At 40.9% G+C, this 17,972-nt stretch overlaps 1 protein-coding gene across 1 annotated transcript; it reads left to right on the forward strand.

The window, feature by feature from the left end:
• Positions 1 to 1,958: 1,958 nt before the first annotated feature.
• On the forward strand, positions 1,959 to 16,137 carry VPS36 (vacuolar protein sorting 36 homolog). The gene is made up of 14 exons (XM_053456324.1): positions 1,959 to 2,127; positions 3,993 to 4,061; positions 4,514 to 4,584; positions 7,632 to 7,746; positions 7,944 to 8,033; positions 8,861 to 8,947; positions 10,454 to 10,486; positions 10,569 to 10,646; positions 11,603 to 11,737; positions 12,407 to 12,472; positions 12,732 to 12,796; positions 13,330 to 13,414; positions 15,223 to 15,299; positions 15,399 to 16,137. The coding sequence occupies exons 1-14, from the start codon at positions 2,032 to 2,034 to the stop codon at positions 15,490 to 15,492; spliced, it is 1,161 nt and encodes a 386-aa protein (XP_053312299.1). The 5' UTR covers positions 1,959 to 2,031; the 3' UTR covers positions 15,493 to 16,137.
• The last annotated feature ends 1,835 nt before the right edge of the window (positions 16,138 to 17,972 follow it).

The raw sequence follows: 17,972 nt of genomic DNA on the forward strand, positions 1-17,972 counted from the left end.
AATGATGAGATCGGCATCGTGTCGCCCCTCCCTGGGGCATCAATGCCCGTTTTAAAAGGTCCAATGGTGTCGCTGAAATGCCTCAATAGTGTTAAAACAGCCTTGGTCACGAAGGGTACAAAAAATAAAACATCCTGGTCCTTAAGGGGTTAACCACCTCAGAACCAGGGGGTTTTATACACAAAAGCCCGGAGTTTTCTTTTTGATTTCTTATTATTTTTACCATATGCTTGTTAACCCCTTAAGGACTAAGGGTGTATATATATATATATACACATAGATAGATAGATAGATCATCCATTACATAGACAGCAGACAAAGGCCAACATATCCTATGGATATACTGGTACCTCCACAGAGGATGCTGCAGGATTACCAGTTGGACGTTCCGGGACATCATGTAGAAAACCCCGTGGCGCTGCGGCCGGCTTGCTTATGATTTGTGGATCTGAGTCTCAACCGAGGCAGTCCCTAGAGAGCCAGCGCGGATGGAACAGTCATGTCATCTCTGTGATGATCAATCACAGCGACCGTATGACTGCTCCACCAGTCACTGGGTCTCTCTCCGCCATCTTTATGATCTGTGGTGACACAGAGCATCGGTTTGTGAATTCTATGAAAAATCATTATTTTTCTACCCTCAAATATCCAATTTATTATTATCTAACACCTCCACCACGATCCCAAACTTTAATTAAATAATTGTAGCTAGTTCGGTTTTAGATTGGTTACCTCTCTGCGAGTCCCTCCACTGGCTCCTCATCCATAGCAGAATTAAATTCAAAATACTCACTCTATCCTACAACGCTCACTCTATCTATCCTCCCTCATCAGCAAATATACTCCAGCCGCCCTCTAAGATCCAACACTGACCTGCTCCTTGCTTCTTCACTTATCACCTCCTCCCACGCCCGCCTACAGGACTTCTCTCGCGCAGCACCAACCCTCTGGAAGTCTCTTCCCTGTGCTGTCCAACTCTCACCAACTCTACCCTCCTTCAAACGCTCCCTAAAAGCTTTCCTCTTCAGGGAAGCCTACCACTGACATAAACATCAAAACTTCTCTCTCACCCACTTACAACCCTTATCTTGCCCTACATTAACGTCATTCACTACCACGCAGTCCTCACCTCCTGTTTCCCACCCCTTATCCACCTAGAATGTAAGTTCCTGTGAGAACAGGGGCCTCCATTCCTCTTGTATCTGTATGTCAATTGCTTGTCATTTTGTACTTCTCGTTATCTGTAAACATTTTTATCTTGTACAGCGCTGCGGAATCTGTTGGCGCTTTATTAATAAAGTATAATAATAATAAATTGATGGGTAGCTAGAGGGAATAGGGGACAGTGTGGGCCAGGGAGTGCGAGGATAATAAATATTCTTAGTTTATAGTGTTCAGTGGTGGGTAGAAATTATATATATATATATGTATTTTGGGGAACTTCTACAGTGCTGAGGTTCTGGCTGAGTCCGATCAGCTATAGTAAATGAGGTGAGAAAGAGCCCTGGTACTGAAGGGGTTAAAGTGCATATCATGGCTTGGTGTGTCCGTTTAAGTGGGTACCTTAATTCTTCTCTTTAGTTTACAACTGTTGAGCAGCCCATGGCATCTTCAGCTGAAGGTTGTACCTTTTTTAGGACGAACGTAACATAACCGTTTTTATAGGGCGAACGTAACGTGGAACCGTTCGGCAGCACAGTAACCTCTTATTCATATGTATCGCCCGTGTTGGTGGCATCAACCAATCAGCAGCAAGCCTCTTCTCAAGAAGGGCATTGAGCTTCTTATATCGATTTGTCATTCCTTTTAGAGTTCTAAACTCAAAAGACGTTATACAATTTTCCTTGGATTCAAAATGGTTTTCTTTCAGTCTTGGTCTCCGGGAAAATGGCTCCTCTATGATGTCGGTTCTCTGGTGCTTAGAACAGCCCCGGCGGCTTTTGGTGACGTATGAGGGGGTGTGTATTGAGGCTTTGGTTCCGGGTTTTCTTTCAGTGGCTGTCATACCGGATTTTGGCCGACCTTCTTAGCATGGATCGCTTTTCCTGGTGCTCCGGGTTGCTGGATATTGATGAGACGCTAGTGATCCAGCAGCGTGGGGTCAGGCTGTCAGATGGGGAGGAAAAGGTGGGGGCAGTTGTTTTGTATAGCAATGTTATGGGGGGTCTGCTGGGGAATGGCTACAGCAAAAGCACAACAACCAGCTTTATTTATGAGTGTGTTTTCGTAAACAGTGCTCTGTGTGTTACCAGGTGGAACATCAGCATGTTATAAAACCAGATGACTATAACTGCTAAGCCTAATGCACACAAAAAACAATCCTAACAGAACTGGGTGTCACAAGAGGCCTTTTATTTAACTGCTTCCCACCGGCACTCTTTACCTACTTTACTGAGATGGTGGTAAATAAATGGATCAGCTTTCCAGCAGAAGTGGTAGAGGGAAGGGAATTAAAACATACATTGGGCAGGCATAAATATATCCTGAATCTAAGACGAGAGTAAGGACTGATTAAGGTGGCTACATCAGTATAAATGGGCAGACTGGATCTTATCTGCCGGCATATTCTGTATTTGTATGATTGAGTACTGCGCATGTATGGAAAATATAGGAGGTTAAACAGAATACCCCCAGAGGGCTGCACAGTATGTGGTTTATGTGCGCAATAACGTATATATAAGCTCTGTAAATAAAACGCACTATTAAATATCTTACTAAATGACAGGAATATTGTGCTGGGAAAGACCTGCGTAGAATCGATGCTTCTGATCGCGTTGTATAAAACAACGGGGAATAGTTTATTGGCATCAGGTATGTGCCTAGAGTACTTTATGGCCCTGACATCCCGTACTCCTCCATCGGTGCGCAGCTGTGTCCAGATGAGGATACGGAGTATAGGAACAAATCTTAACGTTATAAATCCTGACGCCGGCAACCCGCCATCCCTGCCTTTACCCCCATCTAGTGTCTTTGTGAACACCTGTGTTGTCGGAGGTTCCCGAAGGCCGTTGTAGAATACAATAGTTTACATTAAAAGGGCATGCTCATGAAAAAGTATAATTGATCAGATTACATTTTTTTTTCAAAATATTGTGCAGTTTTTTTATGTTATTTTATGAAAAAAAAAAACAGGTCTAGTTTTTGCATAATGTTTTCAGGCAGCTGCACACAGAATGAAACAAGACATAGCACTAATAAATATATCTAGTGATTAACACCTTCATGACCAATGACGTGCCAGACACGTCACGCAAAAACTCAGTTAACGACCGGTGGCGTGCTTGGCACGTCATGAAATCTAGCAAGTTTAGAAAGCAATCTAAGATCGCTTTCTCAGCTGCACACAGAATGAAACAAGACATAGCACTAATAAATATATCTAGTGATTAACACCTTCATGACCAATGACGTGCCAGACACGTCATGCAAAAACTCAGTTAACGACCGGTGGCGTGCTTGGCACGTCATGAAATCTAGCAAGTTTAGAAAGCAATCTAAGATCGCTTTCCTCGCTTAAACCGTGTTGCTGTAATCCCTCGATGTCGCAAAAGTGTTAAAACAGCCTTGGTCACAAAGGGTACAAAAAATAAAAAAAACTTTAAAATGAATTAAAATGCCTGTTTTGCCCATTTATGCAGCCCAGCAAAGACCTGCTGTGTAAATTTATATACAGAATCAAAACATAAGGTTCAGTGTGAGCTCTTATTTAGAGGACACGGTCCGGATTGTCTGTACCCTTTGGGGAACTTGAAGATTGGGCCAACCCCTTTTATCATGCGGAGTACGGGTTTATTTGTTTTGCGTTTTCTCTGTATAACAGCATGCTTTCTTCATTAATAAACAAGTAGACTTGTAAATATAACTAACGTTAACTTATTAAAATGACCACTAGATGGCGCTGTAGACTTCATGTTTATATTAATCAGACCGTGATTTGCTTCTGTGAATGAATACTGCGTGTTAACCGTGTGTTATTCTAATTTTTTTTTAAGACTAAATTTGATACTGGAACTCTTCTTTTGACAACGCACAGACTTCTATGGAGAGACCAGAAAAATCATGTAAGGAGATGAAACTGAGCCCCCATGTGCTATTCTTACACCATTTATTAAAAAAAAATATTATTACTGATTATTATCTGATACATGCATGTGAAACATCATGACCAATATATATACCTTTTAAATCCCAAAGTTACACATGAAAGTTATAATATGATTTTAAGGAAAATATTTAATGGGGGAAAAATCTCACTTGACGTACTAATCAGGCTGATGAAAAGGCATTAGATGGTAATCCTTTCTTGTATTTGTGTACATTGATAGTATAAAAAATATAAAACTATATGTCTGTTCTTAAAGCAGACAGCCATCTGCACAAACGAGACAGCTTGCTTTGTTTGATTTGTTTTGTAAAGACGTAAACAATCAGACACTAAGTTGTTAACGAAGCACCGCTGAGTGTCCCGTTACCCGGTATCGTATTATATTCATTTTTCTCTGCTTTCTCCTAGGATTTCTGCATTGCATTCCCACTTTCTCAGATTGTTTTCACGGAGGAGCAGGCAGGGGGCATTGGGAAAAGGTAATATATTTCTGTGGACGTTCCAGCTCATTTGAAATTTGTAATCACCCCTCTTTGTCTGTTAGTCTCTAATCCAGGCAAAAGTATTATTTTTTTATTTTCCTAACAATAGAAATACATGCAGGGATTAAAGGAATTTTCCAGCCCTAATTTTATATTGATTTCATGTTCTCATTTTGATTTGTTTTTTTATGCTTACTGTAGTCCTTTTTGGCTGCATGCAAATTGGTGCAGAGACAGTCTTTAGTTTGGAGTTAGAAGGTATAGAGTCGGACATCTATAATGTATAATATATGTATAAAATACATAAAGAAGAGACCTAGGTAGACTCGAAGGCTTGCAATGCATTATGCGTCAGCCAATAAAGGTATCATCTTTACCAAATTAGGTAGTTAGAAGATGAGACTTCTGTCTCTTTTAACTGCCCCCAGCTGCCCCTACTGAAATCCCGGAGCATTCATATGTCCAATTCTTGCTCGTGATCATGGACTCAACCAATCACATTATGCTATCTGAACACTGATATTTTGCTAACACACGATTGGCTGCAGTTACACCCGCTGATTTAAATAGGCGCAGACAGTAGTAGTAGGGGTTAATTCAGACACAAGTTTCATCATCTTACTCCAATAACTAGAAGAATGCCTGCGCCAATCTGAATGCAAAATGCACGTCAACATGCATTAAAATACAAATGCACAAATAAAAATGTAATATTGTTTAGTGTGGATTGTGAAAGAGTTCCTATTGCTGGTCTTCTTCTTTCCGTGTTCTCGTTGTGTTCTTCTTGTGTGTCTTTTTGAGTAAACACAGATAGTATGAAAGTTTTAGTCCATCTGTCAGGTATTTGTGGTTCAGTTCACTAAATAAATCATGGAAGTGGACCTCTTCATGCTGATTTCAGGGGATAATGATTATTGCTCCCTATTAAATGATGTCTCTAGGCTTATAATGTCAGCCGTGTTTCACTTCTGTGAGTTTATGTATGCCATGTACGACGTGTCCTAAAAAACAGGTGGATGACCCTACAGTGACCCTAGTCAACTTTTTTTTTTTTTTTAAGGTGGTCTTTGTAAGATTGGGTGGGGGTGGTAGGGGAAAGAGGGGAAAATATATTCTAGGTTCTTCCATAAAAGAAAATAAACCAAACATCTCCCAAACGATTATACAGAATGACAACAAACCAGTGGTTAAAAAAAAGTAATCAACTTACCTTAAGAAGAAGCTGCAGCTCCAGGATCCTGTTTTCTCCCTGTGGCTGCTTGAAGTACTGCAGCTGGATAGTGCGTATGTGCGTATGGCTAGCAGGAAATGGGATCAACCAAAGACATCTTCTGCAAGCCTGGGAGCTTGCAGTGACCACTTCCTTGGACCACTTTTTATAGGTACTGACCACTGCAGACCGGAGACACCCCACAAGCTGCAGTTTTGGAGATGTTCTGACCCAGTCCTCTAGCCATCGCAATTTGGCCCTTAAAAGGCCAAAGTCGCTCAGATCCTTGAGTTTGCCAATTTTTCCTGCTTCTAACACATCAGTTTTGAGGAAGAAATGTTCACTTGTTGCCTAATATATCCCAGACAGGTGCCACGATAACACGATTATCAGCGTTATTCTCTTCACCTGTCAGTGGTCCTAATGTTATGGCTGATCGGGTGTAAACTTATTGCAAAGGAGGCATCCCATCACTGTGGCACGCTTGAATTCTCTGAGCTCTTTAGAACGACTCATTTTTTCACAAATGTTAGTAAATGCAGACTGCTTGGCTAAGTGCTCGATTTTATACACCTGTGGCAAAGGGTCTGATTGAAACACCTGAACTCAACAATTAAGAAGTGTGTCCCAATACTTTTGTCCATATAGTGCATGATGGCTGTAGTGTCCCTTTAAATATGCGAAATGCTATGTTAGTGGTAGTTCCCCTATACATACCCTCATAAAGGGCATATTGCCTTTATCATTGACCTATGTATATATTTGTAGGCACGCAGGTGTAGGAAATGAAAAACCACTGGGGTATTTGGTGGTTATTCAGCAACTAGACATTGTACTTAGGATCCACAAACTCTAAACTGGCTTCTTTCATCTTGGTTTTTTCTCCATAAATAGAATGCAGAATCAGGATTTCCTGGGTAATGCTTGACGGGTTGGGCGCGTCGTCTACTTCCATTGATAGGATTGTTTTCCATACGTTTTGTTGATTTTGGATGACTATCAAAAAAGCGCCGTCATCTTCTTTCTCGGCAGACACTTTCACGACTTGTTAATCTGCTCAGTGCCTTGAGGTTTTTGTTCCAGAAAGTTATAAACCAAAAGCTTATAAGCATGATCGAAAGAAATTACACGATTTGGTGATTCTTCTTGTTCTATGGAGCAGATCACAAGGTTAGGGTTTCCTGACCGCTTTGTCCATCATGTGAAGCTCGGTGGAGTAAACTCTTCATGAATAGTGACGTGGACCATGCTTTACGAAAACCCTAAACCAGCAAATTTCTGTAGGAAGGGCTTTGTTGAGAGACTACTGACAAGTTTAACAATGTATTGTGTGGGGGAACCCAGACCACCTCCCAGAAGAAACGTGCCGTGGTTAGCCCTTCATAATGCATAGGGAAACCCGGACTATGGGCTCTCTTTGGATAAGTGAAAAAATGACCATGGTGTTTTAACGTAGCACGTCATCAATTCTGTTGTGTCCATCTATACTAAAAAGTGGGATACCACCTGTTTCCAAATTATAGATTTTATTTATTTTACTCATTATTTTAGGCTGAATGGAATAATAATAAGTAGACTAGATGTGCCAAATGATGATTATCTTTCATTATCGTCTGTTTTTGTATATGTATGTGTGTGTAATATATATATATTATGGATATACCGTATATTCCGGCGTATAAGACGACTTTTTAACCCCAAAAAATCTTCTTAAAAGTGGGGGGTCGTCTTATACGCCCAGTCGTCTTATACGCCGGAATATACGGTATATATTTTTTTTATTGCTATTTTGTTATCGATACAGATATTATAGATGTTTTGTTTTTCTTTTTAGCGCTAAAATTGTGGTCCATCTTCATCCTTCCACCTCCAACAAAGAACCCGGACCCTACCAAAGCAGCCGATTCTCGTACATCAAGTTGTCCTTCAGAGAACACGGTCAAATCGAGGTAAATAGAGGTTTTTCTTTTTATCACTGCAAATCGGTGTAGCATCCACAGTGATTTGCCAGTGGATACAGTATTTGCTTTAGGCCCGTCACATGATGCATATGGCAAGGTATTTCTGGACACAGATATTAAATAACAAGAATGAAACGGTAGCCGACACTAGCCAAGTAACCGCTTTCCTTGCTGTTTGTATGCAGTTCCATAGGCGTTTGACAGAGGAACTAACGCAAAGACGATGGGAAAGGTTATCTATATCGCCTTCTGTACAAACGGGCAAAGGGTTGCAGGTAAGCACGGACATTTAAAAAACGTATCAGTCCTGTTTGATGTGACGTAGCATGTTCCTGGCGTACGTTGGTAACCCGCATGCCTGACCCAGCTGTGAAGAATAGAGTGTAAGCTTGCAAGAGCAGGACCCCCTGTGTGAATGCTATTGTCAGTTTGAATATTGTCATTCTTAATGTCCCCATTTCTAATATAAAATGTAAGGGGAGAAAAGCTTTACTTTAAACCTAATGGTAAATAGGGCTAATAATCACAATTATGTAACATTAAAGTAGCTTTAATGGCATCATCTGTTAATGACCTATTTAATCAAATTCCCAGAAGACTGCGTCAGCCGTCGTGATGCCATGTAATGTAAGGAAGTGTTACATTACCGATATGATGGTTTATTATTAATGTGTTGAGGATACACCTCTGTGCAGGCAGATAAAGGTCAGACATGGTTAGTGGTGATGCGTCACTCATTAATATGTATCCTATAGTTGTAATATTACTGTAAACCCTATAAACAAGGTTAAATCACTATATTTCTTTGTTAGTTCCACACGTGGAGGTGGATAGGTTTTACCATCCCAGCGTTTATTGTTAGCAGATACTGCCGCGTCGGCTATTTTTTTCCTAGTTCCGTTACTTTATGAAGAGATCGGTTTAATGGCTAAGTAATGATTCCTGTGTCCTGGACAATCTTACTGCAAGTTGGGGTCCGTTCCCTGAAACGTTAAACAATGATGTTTGCCAGTCAATGGATATTTACATCCTGCCAGGTATAATGATACCATTCAGAAAGTCCGAACGCTGTGTGAGAAACCTTGAACGCTTCCTTCCTCAGGGTGGGAGAATTAAAGCCGTCGGCATTGTTGGCATCGAGAGGAAGTTGGAGGAAAAGAGAAAAGAGACGGACAAAAACATTTCCGAGGTTAGTGCACAATCACCTCGGTGTCAAGGCTGAGCCGGTCCGGGGTCCGAGTGTTCGCAGCTCCTTATACAACTTTCTAACTCTCCTGTCGTCGCCTGCTTTAGGGATTAATCTCCCCCGTGTCGTTTTTCTGCGATTAAACCTTCAGATGGAATAATAAAATGACGGATCTGCTATTTGTTTACTTTACTGGGACACGGAATGTTTTGTCTTAGTGGGACAGCACCTTTACCAACCAGTCCCGCAGTTCTCATCAAGCAATTTATTCTCTATGGAAGCAGTCACTATTCCCATTAGTGTGATTATATAGAAATCACGGCAGATGGCTTGTGGCTCGTGGGATAAGCAGAAGCCGCTGGCGTTGTTGTAACGAGCGGCTCATGGGTTTCCTGCATGCGCTGCTGGCTGCTGATAAGCCGTGAGCCCCGCAGAATTGTGTTTATCGGAGGAAGTTCCTGTTAGGTGTGTGCCCGTTCCCTTTTGTCCTCACTTTTCACGGCTACAGTCGGTGATGAGTTGAGGCATGTTATTAATTAGGTTAAAAAAACGCTTCGTAGTCATGTTTATAGCCGGCGTCCCAGGGAGCCCTTTGTACTTTGTATGTACTTTCAGATGAATTTACTAAACTGGGGGGGGGGGGCTTTTCCTCGGGTAGAAGCTGCAGCTCCACGATCTCACATTTCGCAATACTAGTTGGCAACTTGTGGCAGTCAGTCAGTGGCAGGAAAGTGATCCCATTGAAATCACACGCTTTCTACACGCGTGCACAGGGTCTCGTTACACCCACATCTCCTGCACAGCCAGTAGCTTGGGGCAGCAAAAGGGACAAATGCATATGGGGGGGGGGATTCTGTGGAAAAGTGCACATGATGGCTGGGATGTCCCTTTAAATTTGCACAATAGGGCTTATCGAACAGACATTCTGGGTAACCTGCAAAGGACCATTTATAACATCCTTAGAGAACTGTTTGTTTTGTTACCATTATCTAAAATCTTAAGCCATTAGTAACCCCTTAAGGACAATGAGTTGTCCTTAAACCCATTAAAAACAATGCATTGTGAGCCCGTACATGTGTTGTCATTAAGGGGTTAAGGTGCAACCGCACGTTGGTGGTTTAGACAAAACATTAACTCGCTTTCTACGTTAAGTAAATAAAAATTAATTTAAATAAACCTTAGTAGATCTTTTGCCTTATACAGAAACACTAGTGAAACTTCATTTCCATGGCAACAGCCTATTTCAGCAAAACATTTGGATGTTCAGTAGTCCTCGGAATGATGCTTCCAATGTTGCATTTAGTTACAAAAGCATTAAATTCAGCAGAAATGTTGGAACAGCTGCTTTTAAATTCAGAATAATCTAATAATAATTATTAAAACTAAACATACATTGGATTTAAACACGTAACATTTGTTAGTTAATTTCACTGTTGTTCATGTAATACACATACACTACATCTATCAGATTAACGAGTTAGTATCTGTTTTTTCTTTATTATCTTCCAGGCGTTTGAGGATCTGAGTAAGCTGATGGAGAAGGTACGCTATAAAGCCCTCATGCTTATCTTTGCCGTTTCCTGGCCACTGTATTCACAGCGGGTCGGCTTGATTCTTTTCGCAGGCCAAGGAAATGGTGGAGCTGTCTAAAGCAATAGCGAACAAAATCAAAGAAAAACAGGGGGACATCTCGGAGGACGAGGTAAATGTATTGTTGTGACAGATCACAAATGTTCCTCTGCAGAGGCTGCCGGTGTAACCCCTCGGTCTGATCCAAAGCTAACATAATACACAATCTGAAATAACATTTACTAGCCGGTCATGCGAGGCTGTGGCTCTTGATAATTGTTTTATTATATATATTATTTTTAAGGGACTCTTTGGTTTCCCAGGCAAGAGACTCACCAAATAAAGTTAAAAAAATAAAAAATGAAGTACTTAAATCTAGGAGAAGTTGCAGCTCCAGTGCTGCAGTGCACCTACTACTAGTGGCCCTTTTAATATTTATATTGTTTTTAAACCATGGTTTATTGGTATTAGTTTTCATATGTGTTTTGTGAGGATTGTCACGTTTGTCATCCCTTATTTTACACCCGCCATTTAGCTGCTGTTATAATTGTGGTTATCATGTCTTCTGATTGTGGCAGAAATTGGCAAATAGGCTTCGGTGAAGATGTAGTAATTATTATCGGACTCATTTTATAAATGGTCTACTAGTCAGCTATAAATATAGACATATATTGAGAGCCAATATAATATAAAATGCTGGCTGTGACATGGCCCTGACGCAATCCCGCAGACACTACAGCCATGGCCACGCTGCCACCACCATACAGATCATCCAAGGACAGGAACGTCACCCCAGTGACCCCGCATGGAACCCTGGCCATACACGCTGACACCGCATAGGTTGTGCCACAAATACACTGATATGGCATGGACCCTGATGGTCACGCAGTGTGGTAAATCACCCAGATTTAGACAGTTACTGTGCACAAGCTTTACCCCATCCCCACACACAGGACGAAAAGACTATTTCTGTAAAATGGCAGCTTGCCCTTCTCTAAATGAAGTAAGCCCATTGTTGGGATCTTCTGTCTGTTATATCATTGTTTTATTTTCAAGCATCTTATGGTCCTTACCAGTGGTCTTTTCTAGACGATCAGGTTTAAATCCTATCTCCTGAGTATGGGAATAGTAAATCCCGTCACCAGAGAAACGCATGGATCAGGGACTCACTATCACATGCAACTGGCGAAGCAGCTGGCAACGATGCTGCAGACTCCTTTGGAGGTAACTATACAATATTATATTATAAAGCCCGAACCATTGCTGCAGGTCAAATTACAAGAGTGAAAATTAATAACGTAAGAATATACAAAATCAGCGATAAACACAGATATGATATACGAGTAGAGAAGGAGAAGAGGGCCCTGCTCTTCTGAGCTGACAGTCTATTAGAAGGTTTAGGGGCAATGAGAGGGAAGACGAGGAGACGATATGGATGGTGATGATTGTAGAAAAGGTCACATGGAGAAGTCACCAGGGGATCTCGAAGGAGGATCTTTCAGAATATAGTTTGTGAATGTTGAGAAGGGAAGAGTCTTCCAGGGAATCCCAGAGAACAGATATACCACGGGGAAAATCCTGGAGAGAGAAGAATTAATACTGACAGAGTTAAGAGGGTAGTTAGGAGAGTGTTTGGAGGTAAGAGATGAGGTAAGGGTTCTGTAGGTAAGGTTCATGATTTCAAATGTAATTCTGGAGTCAGAGTAAAGATTGGCCAAATGGCGCAGAAGATGAAGTGTGATGGGGTATCACGAGGGGAATGGATCAGGACTGTCTCCTGTGAGGGAAGGGCAACTTTGAGGTCTGTTTTGCAGTCTATGGTCTCACAATGTAAAATAGTTCAGGTCTTTATTAATTTCCTCGTATTTGTAATTAATGTTTTGCTGTCTATAGGAACGAGGTGGCATTATGTCTCTTACTGAAGTGTACTGCCTAGTAAATCGAGCACGAGGCATGGAGGTATGTCGGAACAAATCAAGCAAAACAAAACTAATCAAAAACACATAAAGAACACGCGCAGAAATAGTGCACAGTCGGCACAGCTTCTTGTACCGGGCACCGCGCATGCTTCTGAGCAGAGGTCTGGGAAATGATTTTGTGTTTTGGCCATGGATGCAGGTCCTGGGTCTGCCGGGCGAACAACAGGGTCCGACCTAAATTCATCATGGGGCGGAACAACACTTCTAGCTGCCATGACACTTTATTTTTTCTTTTGCAGCTGCTGTCACCAGAAGATTTAGTAAATGCTTGCAAAATGCTGGAGTCCCTGAAGCTCCCATTGAGGTTAGAATACCACTTTTGCCTAAATATTTACTACGTTTTTCCTGAGCATTGACTGCTATGAGTCACAGAAGACTTTCCTTCCCGGCAGACTGTGCTGTGAGATGGAGAATGAGCTCCTCATCTCGGGCTGGCTTCCTGTCTGGCTCCGTTTCAAAGGCCCAAGTCCAAGCGATTTGGCAAACGACCATTTGTAACGACCTTAAGCACCATTGGGCAGAGTAAACCCTATGGCATGGATTTACAGTTCTCCACAAAAAAGCCCCATGTAATTGTGTGTTCAGATCGAAATAAACAATGTATGTGTATTAAATGCCCATGTTATATGTATGGAAAATAGTATTTTAGCTTCCTTCTCTTAGATCTACATGATTATTCCTCCCCATTACTTTATCGCTACTACTAATATCACTGTGAAGATGCCAGATTTTTACCATTTTGTCTTATTTATGGTAATTCATTACCTCGTCTGTCTCAAAAAGAATCTGTAACTTGACGTGGACCCCCGGCTTCATTTTGTGTATCGTCTGTTCTAGGCTTCGTATTTTTGAGAGTGGAGTCATGGTGATTGAGCACCAGTCGCACAACGAAGAAGAAATGGTGGCTTCTGCTTTAGAAACGGTTTGTAAATGTTATGAGGCCGTTGTCAGAAAATGTACCGTATTTGCTCGATTATAAGACGACCCCGATTATAAGACGACCCCCCAAAATCAAAATATTAATTTAGGAAAAAAACAAAAAGCCTGAATATAAGACGACCCTATAGGAAAAAAAGTTTTACCAGTAAATATTAATTCATGTAAATATATTTTTTAAATTTCCTTTTATTTGCCAACCTGCCCCCCCCAGTTATGCCACTCTGCCCCCAGAAATCCTTTATACCCCCCTATTTGCCACTCTGCCCCATGATATGCCTTATACCCCTATATGCCACTCTGGCATATAGGGGGTTAAAAGGCATATCATGGGGCTGAGTGGCATATAGGGGGTTAAAATGCATTTCTGGAGGTATATATGCATATCATGGGGCTAAGTGGCATATAGGGGGTTAAAATGCATTTCTGGAGGTCCAGAAATGCATTTTAACCCCCTATATGCCACTCAGCCCCATGATATGCCTTTTAACCCAGCATGTACTGGCTGCCTTGGCTTGATAGGAGTGTGATTGCTGCTAACAGCAATCACACTCCTATCAAGCCAAGGCAGCCAGTACATGCTGGAACCTGGGGATGATAGTAGTGGGATTACAGCCTCCCTATGCCATGCTACAACCCCCACCCCCCTTACACATCCATGCTATCACACACAAACACACATTCACAAACATTTAAATACTCATTCATTCCATTAATCACACATACTTCACACATTAATCACACATACTTACCCAAAAACCCTCCCCCACCCCCTTACCTGAACTGCAGATCTCTCACTCGAAGACTTCTGCAGGGGACCGGCTGTACCAGCAACTTCTCTGGCCCCGCCCCCAGAGGAGGGAGGGGGAGATAGAGTTCTGTGAGGAAGCTACAAGCTTCCTGTCCTCCTGCTTCTAACGGAAGAGACGCTGCTCGCGACCGGTAAGCAGCATGGCCCCAGACATTTTTTTGGGGTCTGATTAGAAGACGACCCCGATTATAAGACGAGGGGTATTTTTCAGAGCATTTGCTCTGGAAAAAACCTCGTCTTATAATCGAGCAAATACGGTAATTTTTTTGGTTTATATTAACACTTGGAATCAAATTTCTGTATTTTATTTTTCACATTATACACATTTTTTTAAATTATTCGCATATATTTTATTAACTTAACTGGACTTCTTACTTTCTACACATAGTCTTTGCTTGCCAGATTAATTGGGAAAGCACACAATGCCGTGCAGTCAGTGTAGAATGGGGTTGTATATTTTTAAATACATTTAATTTATCATTATTTGGCTATATTTATTGCTGATGCTGTAGAATATTAAGGCACATTTGATTGTTAACCCCTCGCTGACAAACCAGACTGTGCTGGTTTGCTTATGGCAGTCCTTGTTCAGTCCTTTCCCCTATAGTCAGATTTAGTCTGTGAAAGCACTATAGTCCCTGCAGCAATATGAGGCCATAGTACGCTCACCTAGTAATTACAATAAAGCAGTTATGCACCATAAAACACTCTGTACTGACAGTCCAAATCTTACATCAGACTTTGATTAGGTTGATTCACACGTACATCATGTGTCTTTTTTTAAAGCTTTTGCCCATTTTAAGTTTCTTTTGTCACATATTTGTAACAGCGCTAAGGAATCTGCTGGCGCTATGTAAACGTAATGTACTTTGATTGAAAACGGTGGAACTCGTTTTATTGTTATTCTCTAAAATGTACAGCTATTGAAACACTACTTAAACAACAGTAAATAATATGGCCGCTTTGGGTTCCGTTTCCCCCAGGTATCTGAGAAGGGTTCCTTGACATCGGAAGAGTTTGCCAAGATTGTAGGAATGTCTGTTCTCCTTGCTAAAGAAAGGTATTTCCATGTATATCCCATTGTACAGCGCTGCGGAGTATGATGGCGCTATATAAGTTCCACTTTTCGATTCTTACCTTCGTATCTTTCCTTTGACAGGCTGTTACTCGCAGAAAATATGGGACACCTTTGCAGAGACGACTCCGTAGAAGGCTTGCGTTTCTATCCCAACCTTTTCTTAACCCAGAGTTAATGGCTTGGTTTCAAAAATGTTAATTATTAAGGTGTCTTTATATATTTCCTACAAAAGCTTGGCAAAGACTAAAACACAAGAATTAAGCGGATTCCTGTGTGCAGTTTGGGGACTCTGACAAATAATAATTGTTCATATCCGGTGTTAAAATGTATTTTCTTAGTGCTCATCAATGATTAAAAAAAGCGTTTGGAAATTTGTCATGTGTAAATATCCTGCATTTATGTAAACATGAAAAATATGATTCCGTATGTTGGCTTTGATGATGTATAAGTGTATATGCATCACGGCGGATATAAATGTAATTGTAAAAGGTTTGGCACATTCTGCACTTTTACATTGAAGACAGGTTCTCAGATTTTAAATTCAGTAAGACTGTTGGAAGGACATAACTCTATCATGAAACAGCGATTTCAGTGCAGCTATAAATGATGTGAGTTCAGCTTGGTTCTTTGCCATAATGCATAGTTAATGTTGTGAGATGAAGCACCTTGACCTAGGAATAATTACTATTTTCAGTGAACTTTATATTTTCGTTGTTTTCTTTTCCGCAGTGTGGCACGGATTAAGCAACATTTGCTGACAACATATACAAAAGTTAACATACATGAATAATGTCACAATAAATATTGTTGTGTCTTACTATCTATATGTATTTGCATCTAGGTTTTGAGGGACTGGTTGTCCATGTTTAATTGACGACAAAGGACATTCTACGTCATGCTAAAGTTAATGCCACAAATCAGGACTGCAGTACCCTGCTTTCTGATCACTGTGATGTCTGAGTCAGTCCCTCTTCAAAACCAAAACATATTAGACATAATAAAAAGTAATGAGAAAAGTTAAAAGGTCCAAAAACATCTTCTATTAGAAATATATATATATATATATATATATATAAAGCATAATAAAAATTTGGAATGCATGATACAACTATGTAAGTGGTATTACTGACACGGGGAATGTTGCTGAACATAAATTTGTTTTGATTTGAGCAGAAGCACCTATCCTGAAGGGCCAACTCCAGTAAGTGTCTCCTGCAAGAAGAACTGTAGAAAAATGATCAATCACAGATTACTTGACTAAAAATGCATTATCCAGGACCAGCTCAAGCCTTCTTCCAGTAGAAACTTGCCCAGGATGGTCCTTTAAAAATCCTGAAAATTGATATCGTCGTATTGGCCCAAGAAAAGATTTGGTCTTTGATGAAAGGTGAGACCTTTTATTGGACCAACACTGAAAATGTCATTTTATTCCATCTAAAGAAGAAGAGACCTGCAAGGTCCAAAAAGCTCACAGGACTTTTTGTTTTACATTTTGTCTAAAGACTCCCTTAAATAAAGTGTGAAGTTGGTGTTCCTTAGAGTAAACCTAATGTTTAGGTTGAAGGTTGAATTGGGGTCATGTTTCCTACTGTTGTATATTAACAGAACTTTAGGAGCTGATGTTACGATGTTGATAAATCTCAAGTCTTATAACATGATAGTTAAATGGGCTTCCTATAGTATTTAACCAGGTGAGGAGTACAAAGACAAGTGTATCTTGCCTACAGTCAAGCATGATGGTGGGAGTGTCATGGTCTGGGCCTGCATGAGTGCTGCCGGCAATGGGGAGAGACAGTTCATTGAGGGAACCATGAATGCCAACATGTACTGTGACATACTGAAGCAGAGCATGATTCCCTTCTTTCGGAGACTGGGCCGAAGGGCCGTATTACAACATGATAACGACCCCAAACACAACTCCAAGACCACCACTGCCTTGCTAAAGAAGCTGAGGGTAAAGGTGATGGACTGGCCAAGCGTGTCTCCAGACCTAAACCCTATTGAGCATCTGTGGGACATCCTCAAAAGGAAGGTTGGGGAGCGCAAGGTGGAAGAGGACTCCAGTGGCAACCTGTGAAGCTCTGGTGAACTCCATGCCCAAGAAGTGCTGGAAAATAATGGTGGCCACACAAAATATTGACACTTTGAGCCCAATTTGGACATTTCCACTTTAATTTAATTCCCACATTAATTAAGTGTTGAGCTATTTTGAGGGGACAGCAAATTTACACTGTTATACAGGCTGTACACTCACTACTTTACATTGTAGCAGAGTGTCATTTCTTCAGTGTTGTCACATGAAAATAAATAATAAAATATTTACAAATATGTGAAAGGTGTACTCACTTTTGTGAGATATTATATATATATATGTATTTGATGCACCTATACCTTCTGTATTATCTTTTCACCATGCTGAGTAAACATTCGTTTTCCATGCTCACCGCTAGTAAAGCTGTTTATTGTTCACTAGCGCTTCCTTCCTAAATTTCCTGGCTGGATGATGTTTTTAATGTAGTACATTCTCTCCAAATACGAGCCTTTGCTTAACCCTTTGAAGTACAATGTACTGTGAAGTCCCTCAACTCTTAAGAGTTAAACATACATCCCTCTCCTACCTTTTTCCTTTGCCATAGGCTTTAGTAGAGGCAGAGC

This window comes from Spea bombifrons, chromosome 2 (genome assembly GCF_027358695.1).
Source record: "Spea bombifrons isolate aSpeBom1 chromosome 2, aSpeBom1.2.pri, whole genome shotgun sequence".
In the NCBI taxonomy this organism is placed as follows: domain Eukaryota; kingdom Metazoa; phylum Chordata; class Amphibia; order Anura; family Pelobatidae; genus Spea; species Spea bombifrons.